Below are 16,380 nucleotides of genomic sequence, written 5' to 3'. Positions count from 1 at the left end.
TTTTCGACCGGTTTCGGGCTCGATGTTGCCTATCTACAGGACGATGTCCGACTGATCACACGAAGAAATTACTGGCAGGATCGTACTACGAGGGTCATAGTATTCGTCGAAGAATGGGTCCCTTATAAAAATGTTTAGTAATGATGGAAGGCTGTCATCTTGTGCTGGAACTAGAGTGCCCATCTCGGGATTTCCCGGGAATTTGAAAAACTCGGGAATCATATTTTTATTCCCGGGAATTCCCGACATGTATGAAATTATTTCTCTTGAAAAGCCTGATAGCCTCCATTCGTACTGTTCTTTCTGAAAATGTAGTCATACAAAACTCATTGAAAATATCCCGATTCCTGTGGAAGTAAACATTTTGCAGCCATTTGGTGCAATTTTTTTTTATTCAAATAGATACAAAAGTTTTAAAAGATTATATGTATTTCCATGTTTTCGTTCAACGAAAACCCTTCGAAAAATATATGAAAAATCGTGCACATGTAGAAAAATTGTGTTTTCTCGAAAGTAACATTTATGCTAAGGTTTCCCGAATTTTTTCAGCACGTATCCAGGCCGGACAAACCCGGCAATTTTATATAAAAACCTGGCAAAATCCGAGCAGATCCAGAAATAAGGTCATCAACAAAAATCAAGAAAAAAAATTGAAAAAAATGTTTTGTCTTCAAATTCTATCGACAAATTTTGAATCGTATTTAAGACTCCCTAAAAACCTTTCATGATAATTTTTGTAAAAGTTGCTTACAAAAAACTCGTTTTGGAGGCGTTTGTTGTTTTTTTATTTTATTAATTTGTCAAATAAAGCGAATAAATCCGGGCAAAATTCGGGCATATATCAATGAAATCCGGGAAACCGGACCGGGTCGGACTTATCCCAAATTTTGCATGAAATATCCGGAAAAACCCAGATAAAACCGAGCAATCTGGCAACCTTAATTCATGCATTTGTTTCTTCCTGGCTTTGAAGGCCAAATGAATTGCAAAACTTTAAAATGACCAAGGCATCGTTTTTTTCATATGAAAAACAATTATGCAAAGTGTTCAGAAAAAAAACGAAGAAAAGGTTGGGTAAATCAAACAAATAACATGTTTTTTTACCTGTTCAGGTTATATTATAGTTGGTTTGATTTATTTGATTAAAAATAAGTTTAAAAAACCTTATGAAGAGAAAATGTTGAACAAATGATGGGCTTGTATGCAGGAAAAGTTTGATAAGCTACATTTTTCAATTAAAATGGATATATTTTGTATATTTTTGATTATTTCCCGGTAAACAGGCAACCAGATTTCCCGATTCCCGGGAACGTGAAAATGGCCGGGACTCTCTCGCTGGAACGAATGGTTGGAAGTCTTCGGTATGACCCCCGTCGTATAAGTCGGCTTCTTATAAATTTCGAATTTGAAGAGGCCTTTATGTCTCCTTACAATAACGACCAGGAAAAGTAGTTTATTGATGGTTCTACTCAAAATGCTGTGCAAAGTCGAGTTAAGTTGTTAGAATTGTCTCAGAAAATGCAGATTGATAAAAAAAAATTTCAAAAAACAGCTACCTTTAAATACCCGTAAACAAATTTGGGTGTCGTGATTCATAAATCTAAAGATGCCAAAATGTCACAAATCACGTCCAATTTCCAATTCACTATTCAAAAAAAATTATTGTGACTGGAACCGCTTTAACGACTAATTCAATAAAAAGTACGGTTTTACACTTTTGTGGCCATGATCTTAAGAAATTAAAAAAAATAATTTTCTATAAGTGCAACATATAGCTTCAGCTTTCTCAGGAACTAAGTGAATTTTTTTTCGAGCACTTATTAACTGACTTACAACCTTTTGCCGAAGCATGTTTTTTCAAAAAAAAATTTTTCGACATTCAATAACTTTGAAATAAATTATTGTAGCTGAATATGGTGTAAAAACATATTTGAGTCACGTTAGATACAAGCTTTCCAAAACCATAAATTTTGTTAAAATCGGTTGAGAAACACAAAATTTTGGCGGAAAAAAGTGTAAGGGATTATTTGACCCCCGGCGGTATAAAAAGGTATACCACATACGTTTTAAGAAATCTACAAACTTTGAAAAAATATTCCAATGAAAAAAAAACGCGCATTTAAAAAATAAAAAAATATTTACATATTTACGATTTTTTATAATTCTCTTTTTATAAAGGAATAAGGAAAAGAAAAAAAATGATTGAACAAATTTTGTATAACGAAAGCTTTAAAACATCAGAAAATATAACCATGAGCTGAATATTTGTTTGAAAAATCATATATGAACAAGAAATCGGAACTAAGAAATAATTATCCATCAGAATTAATTCCCACCCTGTAAACAATCGAACGAAATTAAGAGTGTAAAATCTCTTTCATTTCTCTCTTTCAATTAGGCCGATCTCTGAGAGTAGACACCACAAATTTCTCAGAGAAATCGTATTAAATATGATGCACACATGAAAACCATTAAAGCCGGGTCGCTCCTCAGAATCGTGTATGCGAACAGAAAACAAAACAGATGTATGACACTTGTGGAGGGTAAGCCTTTCGATGGTTGTGTGACACATAGAGAGAAAGAGAAACAAACATCCAATTGAGGAACGTGTTGAGTTTTATCTACAAAGATCATAAGATATGCATTGAACAACGTAAGACTCAAAAGTCTTCCTTGAGGAGCACCTTTCGGAATGAATATTATACAGAATAAGAAAGGTCATAAAAGTTTTTCGGAAAGGGCTTTGAGAGTAATTTTTTTTTTTTGAAACGGTTGAAAAAAAAAGCTACGAACCGTAACTGAGAAGTTCAACAGCGAGTATAGAACAGGGGTTGTAATGATAAAAACGGATTTGAACACGCCTTGCTAATTATGCACCTTGAAGACTTTCAATCGAAGTGTTCGTAGACTATACAAAATTCAAAAAAAAATATCTTGAAATTATGATAATCTTTTTCGGATCAATATGAGTGTCTGCTAGAGATGTATAATGATTCAGTTGTGAAGTTTGCTAACGAGCTCGAACATGTATTGGACACAAAATAAATGTAGCGACCCTGAAGATAGGGAAAATAAATATAAAAACCAATGAGTGAGTGTAGGGTAAAGACAATTCCAATCCAAGCGAGACCAAGAGAATCATTCGTTCAACAAATTTTCGTTCCCTTAGTCTTAATCGAGTCGCGATCGGGAACACATCTGTTTCACCGGTAAGGTCTGTTCAATGGACTCACACACGCGGGTGCGTCTTATTTTTCTATCTTCCACCTACCCTTCGTTCGTCGTACGGTTTTATGAGTGAAGAAAACCGGCGCCATTTGACCTATTTATCTCCACAGCCCCTTTTAGTGGAATATAAGTGTTTCGGTTCGATTTGTGCGTTAAATAAAATGAATTATTTGAGATTTTGTGCTCCAGTTCACAGTACTAATCAGTGTGGTTATCAATTGGCTTTGCTTTTCCCTTTTTTGTTCAACATCCGTAGATAATTAACGATAGAACATTAGATGTGTTAGCATAGAAAGTAGGAAAAAACAGTCGTCTTGAAGTCTGTCCAAAATTATTCAAATGGCTTTGTTCATGGCCATAGACAACCTTCTAAAAAGCCGAAAATACAGAAGTGGCAGATAAGGGCAATGGAGTAAAAACAACGTATCACTCACCACTGCAAAAAATGGTTCACTCGTATAAATCAGTAGCAGATAACCCGAAGAAGTCTTTAAACTCAACAAAATCTCAAGGCAAAACTTTCTGTTGATAATTATGTTCAATAAAAACCGATAGAGACTTCAAATGGCGTTCCAGCGATTCTGTGTTCTCAAAATGACGTTTAAACAATAACGAGTGCTGCTCGTTCGTGAGTTAATAACCTGTTGCGTTTCGCTGGGGAAGGAATTCAGGAGCGATGTCCGTTTGATTGGACTGTCATTGGCTTTCCTAATCGATTGATGGAGCCGACGTATCGGAACTTCTGGAATGTAAACCAAGATAACATCGTAAAAGTGAAATTGTGATGAGTTCCAATCCAAAGTAGCTGTACGAGCTTTAAGTAGTCCGCAAACTTCCGATTCGGGACTTTTAATTTTAAACTGTTCTTTACCCGTGTCGAATTATTTTTGTTTTGATTCTCATTACATAAGGGGAGGAGGGTGTCTCGTTTGGGAGCTGTGTGGTTATATACTAATACTACTGAAAAGCCAACAGTAGAAGATTGCAGTTAATTATTTTGTTTTTGTTTTTTTTATGAGTAGAACTTCGATGCTACTAATCGGATTGCAAGCTTACGAAAACGCATCATAGTTATGGGCGAGACAATACCCGGTTTAACGATTTGCTTTTGTTTATTTGCTGTCAGTATTCTAAGAACAAGATTACATCAATCATATTCCTAGGTCAAACTTAAATGATTTATTATTTAATTTCGTTGAAATTCCACATTTCGTTGAATAGAAATCTAAAACTAATCTTTACCAAAATCTAGAATCTCAAATAAAAATTTTTAATCCTATTTTAAAAAATGCCAAACAAAATTGAAAAAAAAAACACTGAATACAATATTTAATATAATACACATGTGGACTTTTTTATTATCTGACAATTTGTGCCGGAGGTCTTAAGATCTTCCCCAAAATTGAAAATTTGATTCAGTTAGATTTTTTTGTGAATAAAATAAAACCATATTAGCTCTATACACTGTTATTTTTTAACGCAATTCATTAAATCACCTGGTGCAAAACTGAGCAAAAACGAATACGTTATTAGATTATTGGTCGAAACTTGAAGTCAGTTTTGCTGCAAACACTCTACAAAGCACGAAAAATAGTGTTTTTACCTGCTTTGATGAGTACTTTTGTTCCTATGTTGTTAGAAGCGCGCGCCATCTGCATATGGGATTGTAGATGTTCGACCGTTGTTTGATTTCCATGCAAAAAAAAGATTTGTTGTCATTGTTCTTTCATAACTCTTAAAGGAATTGTTGGCCCATTATGGCGTCTTGAGATGAAAGTTACACAGGGTGGCCACAACTTTTTCATTTTGAAATTCCCGGTTTTTCTGGACAAAAATTCAAGGTTTTCCAGACTTTGTCCATTTTCGTCTGCATATAGCAACATTTTCAATTTATTTCATTGATTTGGTTGTTTCATAACACTCAAATAATTGAATACTTGAACGAATTCGATTCTATTTTAAGGTTTTCATCACAAATCATCCTACACTAAATCGTTATTGAATTTTCAATCGTGTTTAATTTTTTTTTTTATGTGCCACAGATATCAATTGTGATAATCAAAATCCACCTCTCTAGAATTTTAAATTGTTCTGGGAGCGTTTACAGAGGATTGTTTATTGTTGCCGATGATTTTCTAAACACGTTATTAACAACTTTTTAGGCATTGTTTGATTTTCTAAACTTATCTTTAATGTTTAAAATACCAATAACCATCAAGATCTTGAAAATAAACCGTTATATATAACGTTATCAGTTTCTAAAATCAGTGGATATGAGATTGTATGGACTGGATTCCTTGTTCCTTTGAGAATACAAAAATTCCTCATAACTAATTAAGGGTAAATTTTTAAAGACCACAAATCGTACCTAGACGCAGTGTTTAGATTCCTCTAGAAATATTGCCGCCACTTAAAATTTTTACGTAACAAGAATCGTAACAGTGTTCAATACTACCTCATATTTACCTGGGTAATTATGAACAGATATAAATACAAAAAAGAATTATCTTTATTCATGATAACTTTAGTTAACCATACCAATTCTGTATAAGCTAAATTTAAAAAAAAAAGTATTCTTTAGAATTTAGTGCAAATTTATTATATACTGAAAAGGTCAATATTTGCAACAAAAAATCTTATTTAGTTTTTGAATCGTTATTTTGATTGTATTTAATGCAATTCAGTGCTAAAAAGTTAACTTTTAGACACTGAAAACATAATCGAAAAGCGATAATTTTTAATACACAATGTTTTTTGCTTGCAAAAGTACAGTCCACGATCTACTCCCGATTAGGAGGGAAAAACTAAATTATATCAAGATGAGATATTTTGAAACTATTTTTTTTCCTATCTAAATGAGTTATTATTCAGTACTCGTAGGATGTTAAAATATCTCAAATTATAACAAAAAATCTATGCGATCATAGCTAAATTATTTTAATTTTAGATATGCTCTTTTCAAGATTATATCTCGTTCAGATAGCATAGTTTGATATTGGGCAGAACAAAACCTATCAAACTATAACTTATCAAGATATGAGAGCTTTGCTTCGAGAAAAATTTCTAGGGGAATGTCAACAAACCACATTATATGCTAAAACCATGCTCTATTTTTGGTTTCCCAAAAATTGGATTAAATTTCATGGATCTGTTGAACGAAACTCACTAATGCACGGTTTGGGCCGTTGACTTCGATGTCCGTGTTTCATAAAAAGTTGTACGTATATCAAAATAAGATATAATCATTTTATTTTAGGACTATCCGAAAAAAAACTTCATCATTGAAAATGAGCTCAACCCCATTCAAGTCTGTCAATCAGAATAAGATAGAATATAGATTGGAGGAACTTAAAATCGAAAATTGTGTGTACTTAATTATAACTGAATCAGATGTAAATATCTTGGTGAGATACGTTTGAGTTATTATTTTGATATGGTCTCCTGATCGGGCTTCATCACACATTTTCAGTCATTTGGCATAGTCATTGACATGTGATTATTCGCAAGATTCACTTCTTGTAGGTCAATTAATCGATTTTCAGAGGATTTTCCAAATATGCATAAAATTGTGTATGCCACTCGTTGCAAAACTTGTATTTTTTCAGGAAAACAAATCTTCTAAATTTATTCAAACACATGCTAAGCTTAAACTATTTCAAGGATTTATGCAAAAACAAATAAGGTTTTACAAATTAAAAGGAACTCAACTGTGTACATACAATTTTCAGGAACTTATGAGCTAAGTTATAAAATGCAGAATACAATAAAAACATTATATGTAGGTACACATGTTTTCAAATTTGTAAAGCCTTTGTTTCGCAAATTGATTGTGCCGTCCTGAATTCGAATTATTTGACACTCTGTCAAATCTAGTTCTGGTAAAATTCAGTCTTAAAATTGAAAAATTACAAAGTTTTAAGTAAAATACATAATTGATAACTAATAAACCGACAACCCTATATAAAACACAAAAACAGATTTTAAATTTATTTATTATCTTCCATTTGTTAGAGGATTAAGATATTACCAAACTATGTTAGATTCAAAGAAACAATGTTTGAAAAAAAATCCTCAAGTTAAAAAAAGCAATAGAAAAAATGTAACTACTTGTGATATCATTCAAAAACATTTATGATGTCAAAAATTTATATTCTATTTACAAGTTTGTTGAAGCCTTCAAATTTTTTTTGACTTATGGTTTTAAAAAAATATTTGATTCATTTTGATCAAAAAAATATTCAAAAATACCCTCAAATTCTCATATTTCACCAGACTGTGAAAAATAAACTAAAAGGCCGCCACAGTTTTCTCACAAGTTTCATCTAGTCACCGTCTACGTAAAAGTTGAACGTTGATTCGAAACCTACGATTTGAGTATCTTAGAAAAGTTCTAAAATGTGGTTAAAAATTTCTTAAGTTATCCTTTGATTTTCGAAAACTAGAGCTAACAGGAAAAAAAATCCAAACTGCTTATTTGGATATGTCGCCCTCAAATTAGTAAAATTGGCTCTCAACCTCCTGGGCAAACGGAAGGACGTAGATTGGGTTGACTTGTGCTATCGAAAAGAAATAAACTAAAAAATAACCAATATTATTGCAATATTTAAATTTGTTATTTTTGGGTATTTTTTAAACATTCAAATTCAAGGATTTTTTTTCTTAAATGCGTCACTCAAAACACAAATATGTTTATTTTGAGTGAAAAACACAAATATATTTATGCGGAGAAGAGTAATGTTGAATCATTTTAAGTTTTTGAAGATTTTACATAGTGTCTTCAATCGACATAAACACACCCTTATGAAAAAATCACTGGATTTTTCTAAATTTCATTTCAATTTTTGTCACGAATCAGGTTAGAAATCAGTTTATTCGAAGTTTTCGCAAATTTTCAATGGAATCTTAACATATTCAAGCTTTAAAAAGTGTAATTTGAAATTTTCTGGATTAATTACGACCAGTGATCGAAAAAAGTGATTTTTTAAAACAGTGCGTTTGATGGTAGATGGTTTTCATGTTAACTAAGGAAATTTTGAGCGATATTAAATTTATTATTATAAGGCTACAAAAAACACCGAGAAGTGCAAAAAGATGATTGTCTTGTGTTCAACTCTTAAATTAAACACTATCACCGGATAATTATAACATTAGCATCTTTTTACATTTCCATTCGAAATTGAACGTTAATTTGCTTGCTTTTATATGATTTAGTTTGCGGTAAAATTAGTGAGGTTTTTTAATTTAGAGGTAGTTGAAGAGAAATCAGAGAGTAGTTTAAAAATTTCCAAACTAATGATATTCTTCTTATATTTTAAACTGTTGAATTCTGACTTGGAAATTAAATTTGAGTTTTGATTTGAATCCCTGATCTTAGAACCAAAACTGAATTTCGGTTTCCTTTTATTAATTTTTCCGGTTTTGGGTCTGAATTCCCGGTTTTTCCCGGTTTTCCCGGTTCTGTGGGGTGGTTACATCATAGATTGGGCAATACAATGGTATTTTTTGCAGAATATTCGTTGATGCAGACGGTTTTTTTTTTGACACGATTTAGAGGTTTTTTACAATTTTTCATGTTTAAGGGCATTACTTTAATTTTTTAAATATTTTATTTGGAAAACTGAAAAAAATTCAATGTTTTGATGTGCTATATTATAATTTCAGCTGAAAAATAACAAAGTTATGGGGCTTCGAAATATTTTATTAACAAAAAAATCTAAACGAATCTAACTCGAAGAATAAAAATATTAGAAATCTGAAAAATACATGTGTTCTTGTATTGATTGACGAAAGTACAACAAATACATAAAAAATATAATTACTTCTAATAAACTCAGTATAATCATTTCGGCAAGAAACTAAGCCAAATTGAACTGAGTTATAACGAACATGTCCTTTTCCTGTTCTATCTTCAAAATAAAGAGATCAAAATGAAATAAGGAATTGAATTTTAGGACTTCCGATTGAGGTAAACATAATCGAATATCGAGATCTTATTCGAAAATGATGATTCAATTTCCGAACCCCATTTCAACTGTGTCCATAGTTGAAAAATCAATAACATGGGAATTTTTATTTTGTAACATGAAATGTAAAATCACGATTCTTAGTTACACTAAGTTATTTTTTCACGCGGATTGATTTTGTTCAGTTTTCTCTTACATGACTTCTTTTTTCCCTGGTTTTTGCCATAAGCACGTTTCATTTCCACGGATCTCACAAATTAGATATAATATTTCAAGTCCTACATGAAAACGGCGGATTTGATAACGCGTATAAAATCATTGTGTAATAAAAAAATTTATTTCAAATTTGTTTTAAAATTTAAAAACTCAAGAAAACTTCCAACTCGTCAAAGTTCGGATTAAGAGCTATAAATTGTTCCATTGAACCCATTTTAAAAGAAATATTGTTTCAATTTTAACCCTAAATCACCTACTTATATAAGAAATTCAGATATAAACTGAAATTAATATCGGAAATTCAGAATTAGAATTTAAGAAATTAAGAATCAGTACTCTAAACAAACATAATTAGAGATGTACCGAATAGTGGTATTCGGCGAACGGCCGAATACCGAATATTGACCGAACGGCCGAATATTCGGTCGAATATTTTATTGAGTTTTGAATGAATAAACCTTAAGCGATTATTTCAATGCATTCTATTTCTTCCATATTAACGGTCCTCATGTGTTTTAGTCAATTATTTTCAACCAGATGATTTTATCGAATGATGTTTCACAAGATATTTTTCAAGAAGGGGTCTTTCTGATTTTTAAAATGTCACCAATAACTGAAAAGATATCAGATGCCTAGTTGCTTCAAGGGCGTTTATCATCAAAGAGATTGCGTTCCTGTGAAATCTGCGATAAAACATGTCGAAACAGGTGCCAAGCTATTTGAAATTGCTTCTCTGATATTACATTAGATGAAGGTCGAATTTGAGCAACATATCTTTAAAATAGTTGTTGAAAAGATAGATAATCGTTAACATTAAGCAAACCATACTTTCAACCACACAAATGACCAGACGGTCGGGCATTCAGAATTTTTGAAAAAAAAAAATAAAAAGGTTAAATTTTATGTAGGTATACTTTGAAATTTTTGAAAAGTTGAACACAAAATCTAAGAAATTTTAAAGAAGAATTTGAGTTTTTTATTTGATTTAGCAAATAACCTGAATGAACCCGAGCAAAACTCGGGAAGTTTTAAACAATATCTGGATATCCCGTCCAGTTTGACTTATCTGGATTCTATACTGGATTTATGGGCAAGCCCGAATATATCCAGAAAATCTGTAATAAACCATAGCCAAAGCATGAAGCGATACCGTTCAGAATCCTCCTGTACGATCTACAGTAAAAGATACGCTGATACACCTTAGATGTTTTGCTGAAACCATAAGTTTTTAATGGTTGTGTAGCTTTTACAACATAACTTTAGGATATTTTATAAATTATCAAAAATTATTTGAAAAAACTACAAGTCTGTAGAAGATATTCGGCCTATTCGGCCGAATACTTAGCTCAACTATTCGGTGAGCCGAATATTCGGCTTAACGGTTTTTCGGCGATATTCGGCGCCGAATATTCGGCCGACGGAAACATTAATACCTTACTGGAATAATTCCAACAGGAATAAAACCAGAAAACAATTATTATATCAATTTAACACAAACATTAAAGTAACTATTCACCTATCTCAATTAAAAATTTCAGCTCTTCAAAAGTAGTGGTCCAACTTTTTTAGAGTTTTTTGAAAATCCACATAAAAAAGCTCATTAAAAAAACACATAAAAAAAAATTCACAATGTTTGTAGTAAAAAAAATAATTATACATAAAAAACATACTATACAGTACGATAAAATAAACATGAAAAAGTTTCTATAAAGTCCGAAACACAAAAAACTGAAATTTTGAAACCGATTTAGGAAAAAATGGCGTCCTAGATTCGAATCATTCGTCGAATTTTGTTTTTTCGCCTCTCCTTCTGGTGATTATAGCATTTGGAAGACCATGCAACATAATCCAATCATGCAACATTTTGACCATGTGACATAATCCGACCATGCAACATAATCGGACTTTGTGACACAATCCGGTTATGAAACATGATCTACCATGTGACATAATCCGATCATGCAACATGATCGACTGTGTGACATAATCCGGCCGTGCAACAAAATCGACTGTGTGACATAATCTGACCATGCAACATAATCGACCATGTGACATAATCCGATTATGTGACATAACTCGACTTTGTGATAAGGCAATGCAACATATCCTGACAACGCGACAAGTAGGATGCGGATCCCTGCCGGTTGCCGCTGAACTACTGCAAATTGATATCTGAGTTGGATTACTACTGGTGGGCAGAGATGCCAATGTGCCTGGTTTTTCGAGGCTCTGCCTGACAACCTGATAAGCCATTAAATTTCCCTGATTTTTTAAATATGTCTGATTTTTGTGATGGTGATGAAAAATGGGTAGTAATAAACTGGATTAGGTACCATTGCTGAAGTTAAAAAGTGAAAATATGGCTGAAACAAAGCAATCGAAAAATTCTCTTTAATTCTTATTTAAATAAGGGAATTAAAGGGAATCTTTCGATTGCTTTGGTTCAGTAGAATTGTTCAACCAAGTAGGCTCACAACATATATTAGAGTAATAATGTGGAGTGATGACCAAAAAAAAGTCATCACTCTGAGCGAAATTTCCGTAACTTTAACGTAGCCTGGTTTTGCCTGATTTTTATTTTACCAGTTCCCTGATTTTTGAAAAAAAAATGTTGGCAACCCTGCTGGTGGGGTCTAAACTTTGATCAAAGCGCAGCAAGCGTCCGTTCAGCTCGACGGCAAACAGAGAAATAAAACGAGTCGACTGACGAGCCCTTTCTTTTATACCTTAAGTAGGCAGGGAAAATCAAAGAGGTGAGGTTTCCGTGTTTTCTTTCTTCTTCTCTTTTTTTTTTGCTTGGTGAAGACGTCATAATCCTTTAGATGTGATGTCTGTTAATGAGGCTATTTTCGTGACGCGAGATTCGTTCGCAAATTTAAATTTGTCCCCCTATATTGTTGCAGTAAGCCGTAATTGTACGTCAAAAAACGTAAACCAATTTACACTTTTTCTCAGATCTCAAAATAACAGTTTTGGAGAAAAGTATCGATTTCAAACCTATAATTAAAGTATTTGCCCAAAAAAAGTTCAAATTTTCGCATGAATTTTCTACATTTTAAAGTGAACCCTTGATTCACAATAACTTCAAGAGATAAGAATAAAAATAAACTACACCTTTCAGCGCACCCAAATTCGCCAAATTAGCTCCTAAATTTTTAACCCTCAAAAAAGGTACATTTTTTAGACCTGTGAATTCCCCAAAACTGAATTTACATTCTTTTAAACAGACTTTCAACAAAGATTCCATTACTCAAATAAGTCGGAAGTTTAACAATATCAGAAGAAAAATTTATCATGCTAAGGGTGTTCTAAAATATATGTCGAAGATGATACAAATCTCGGCTCTGTTCCAAGGGAAAAAAGAAAAATCATTTTCAATTATAAGTACTTAATTTAATATTTGCTACGCAAATCCGCAATCCGCAAAGTTACGATTTACTAATGAAAAAGTAACTTTATAATTCAACTGAAAATCAAAATCAATTTTGGACCATAAAAAACTTTCTCGATCTCAGAGCCAGAGAAATTTAGTTACGATCCTCAATCAAACTACGAATAACTAGGACTTAAATTGTCGTACTTTTTAGCTTGTGACTTCCCTAAATTGGTTTTGATAAAAAAAAATCCATAACCAAACACTTGTGACAGGAAATTGGATCAAGGTTATGATTTCTGAGGATAGTTCAAAATTGGCTGATGAAATTCATTAACGGAATTGTATCATCTGAGCAAATGGTTCAGAACTTTAGCTTGACTGACAGGTATAAAATGCAGTTCTAAGCTGGTCTCGAACTTCTGCGTTATTTCAGGTTAGTCTTCAAGATTATTTATCTGAGATTTTGTCTCCATTTGATTACACTGTGAATGTAGGTGAACAACTACGAAAGCCAACGTACAGTACAATGCTGATTGTTGAAGCTATTGTTCAGTATCATATTTATGAATTTACAAACCTGTACAGAGCACAACCTCAACAATTTTCGTGATAAACTCTTTAGTAGTCAACCCAATTAAAATATTAGACTCTAGATTTCGGTTAGTAGGACAAATTTTGCTATGTAGATTAGATAATACGTTCTGTAAACAAACAGTCCTCTTAATATTTAGTACATAAGTTACCCTTCCCGAAAACAAACGGCACGCGTAGCAGCTTTACAGATTTGCTAAAACTTGTTGACATCCTGCAGTTACTGGCTTATCTTGTGGACTTGAAGTGTCGACATTGCGTGCGTTACCTTGAACAGAATGGATGACATTTGCGCTACGTATTTGATAAGACGAGTGCTAAATTTATCTTAAACTTAACGGTTTAAGTATCAACAGGGTGGAACACATTTTTATGAACGATTGTGAGCAATAGGTCCATCAATTAAATTTTCAGTCGTTAAAACTTGAAATTTGTTAGATGGTTTAAATTTTTGGTATCATTTGAAGAGACAAAGATTCAAAATCAGAAAATTCCATCCTTACTTGAAACTTTTTTCCGACATTAAAAATTGCTCTCATATTATATTACAAGCTTAGTTAACGCAATAATGAAAATAATCTTACAGGGAAACTGTCCCGTCGCACGCAGTACAGTTCGATCTACAGGAAGCGGTAGCCGCGATTATTGTAAAAAAATAAAAACTAACTGACTAAGTGCTGATAGTACAACTTTGCGCTCATCCTGCCCATCACTGGAACGGTTCTTCGATAGAGACGGCGGCTCCTCTTCACAAAACAGTCGAAGGTTATCAACCGGAGTGGAACGTTCGTTGAAGATTTTACAGCCCGCTTCCTTTAGTTTTTTTGAATTTTGAATATAGAACCAATTGTAGGGTCTTGGTGGGGAAAATTACCTGTGCGAAAATAATTCACAAAAGCAGTGCTTGACCATGACCGAATCGTGAGTGCCAAAATCACAATCAAAAAAATTTCCTAGTAGTTGCAGCAGAAGCCCGAAAAAGCAATGGACGAAATAAAGTGAAAAATAACCTAAATAAGGGAACAACATAAAGTGCCTTCAAAAATAGTGATTAAGTGCAACAAGATTAAAAACATATCCATCAAAAGATGGACAATTCGAGTAAGCCGGAGAAGAAGAACCCCCGGAAGGGAGCGTTCTGTTTGTCGCAGCTTCTGTTCGGATGGTTGCTTCCGCTGTTTGGCCGTGGCTGTCTCCATGGTCTGAACAAGGATGATCTGACCAAATGCCTCAAACAGGACAAATCCGAGGATCTTGGAGATCGGCTAGAAGAGTGAGTATAAAAACGATTTATCTAGTATCAGATTTTTGCTTCAGTATTAAAATTTGAATTTCAAAATTAAGCTTCTAGAAATTCCAGATTTGTTGAATTTAAATTCATTGTGTAGCTCATTGATTCTAGTGTCTCAACATTTCAAAATAAAGTCGTTATGTTTTACCAGGTAATCAGAAATTGGTTTCGAATGAAAAAAAAATCAGAAAAAAAATTATTTTTTAAATAAATTAATTGATTACACTAGTTTACAAAATTTAAAAAAAATCGTGAACTTGATTAACTGACCAACATTTTTAATGTAAAATCGGGCGCTGAATCCGAAAATGAAATTCAAAAAAATCTCAGTAGAACCGTTTTGGAGTTATGCTCCAAATTTGAAATTTCGGAAAAAATAAAAAAGTTATTGTACTTAGATTGAAATATCTCGGACGGCATAACAGTAATTTAAAATCCCTCTTTTGCATATTGAAGGTGAATAAATTTTCTATCGATCATCTTAACATTATTTTTGCGTTTGACCAACAGTATTGTTGATATTAGTGAATTTATGAGACAAAAAATTATAAAAAACGCATTTTTTTAGAGAAAATTTTGCTTTAACGAATGTTTTAGACTCAATAGTAGCATTCAAAAATTTGATTTTCTTTTGCCCTTGAATGTCAATTTAAAACAAAGATTTCAAGTGGTTGTTTATCAAAATCGGTTGAAAATTGAAGAAGTTCTGGCTACTTTACCATAACTGTAATTTTTGCAGTTTTTAATAATTTAACGAACCGCAGTACACTTATAATATTATAGGAAGAATAACACATGGTAAATCTCACTCGCTCCAAGTCAAAATTATTTATTAGCTCACCAGAAGGTCACATGCCAAGTTTCAGGAAGATCTGACCATAGGCAGGGGTTGCTTGAGTCTTGCACGTGAATAAAATTTTAAGGTATTCTGCTCGGGAGGAACAAAAAATACTGGTTTTTCATCAATAACTTTTTTCATCACAAGCCGATTGTTTTTGATGGTTGATTTTCTTAAAGCCTAAGTTGAGACAAATATTTCACCCGAAGACTGCAAAACGATTGGACTTGAAATAAAAAAGTTATTGCAGTTCAAATGCCGCAAATTTTGTTCAAAACGCAATGAGTACTTTTTACTCATTGCGTTTTATACGAGAATTTTCGACCAAAACACAATCTTTGAACCGCAATAACTTTTCTGTTTCAAACCCAATCGAGTTACAGTCTTCGGGTGAAATATTTGTCTCAACTTAGGCTCTAAGAAAATCAACCATAATAAACAATCAGCTAGTGATGAAAGAAGTTATTGATGAAAAACCAGTATTTTTCGTTCTTTCCGGGCATAATACCTCAAAATTGTATTCACGTTTGAGACTCAAGCAACCCCACCCTATGGTCAAATCTTCCTGAAACTTGGCATGTGATCTTCTGGTTAGCTAATAAATAATTTTGACTTGGAGCGAGTGAGATTTATCATGTTTCATTCTTCCTATACTATTATAAGTGTACTGCGGTTCGTTAAATTATGAAAAACTACAAAAAATACTATTATGGTAAAGAAGCCATAACTTCTTCAATTTTCAACCGATTTTGATAAACAACCACTTGAAATCTTTGTTTTAAATTGACATTCAAGCGTAAAAGAAAATAAGATTTTTTAAATGCTACCATCGAGTCTAAAACTTTCGTTGAATCAAAATTTTCTTTAAAAAAATGCG

The 16,380-nt window shown here is 32.6% G+C and overlaps 1 protein-coding gene across 1 annotated transcript in view; it reads left to right on the top strand.

The window, feature by feature from the left end:
• The first annotated feature begins 3,199 nt into the window (after window positions 1-3,199).
• LOC129754213 (ATP-binding cassette sub-family C member 4-like) overlaps window positions 3,200-16,380 on the top strand; it is a 47,029-nt gene continuing 33,848 nt past the window's right edge. The window contains exons 1-2 of the mRNA XM_055750118.1: window positions 3,200-3,214; window positions 13,961-14,647. Coding sequence (XP_055606093.1) covers window positions 14,463-14,647 — 185 coding nt within the window. The 5' untranslated portion in view covers window positions 3,200-3,214; window positions 13,961-14,462. The remainder of the gene's footprint in view (window positions 3,215-13,960; window positions 14,648-16,380) is intronic.

The sequence above is a fragment of the Uranotaenia lowii genome, chromosome 3, assembly GCF_029784155.1.
Source record: "Uranotaenia lowii strain MFRU-FL chromosome 3, ASM2978415v1, whole genome shotgun sequence".
Classification (NCBI taxonomy): Eukaryota; Metazoa; Arthropoda; class Insecta; order Diptera; family Culicidae; genus Uranotaenia; species Uranotaenia lowii.
The sequence above is the reverse complement of the archived record's forward strand: the minus strand, read 5'-3'. Positions and strand labels throughout refer to the sequence as shown.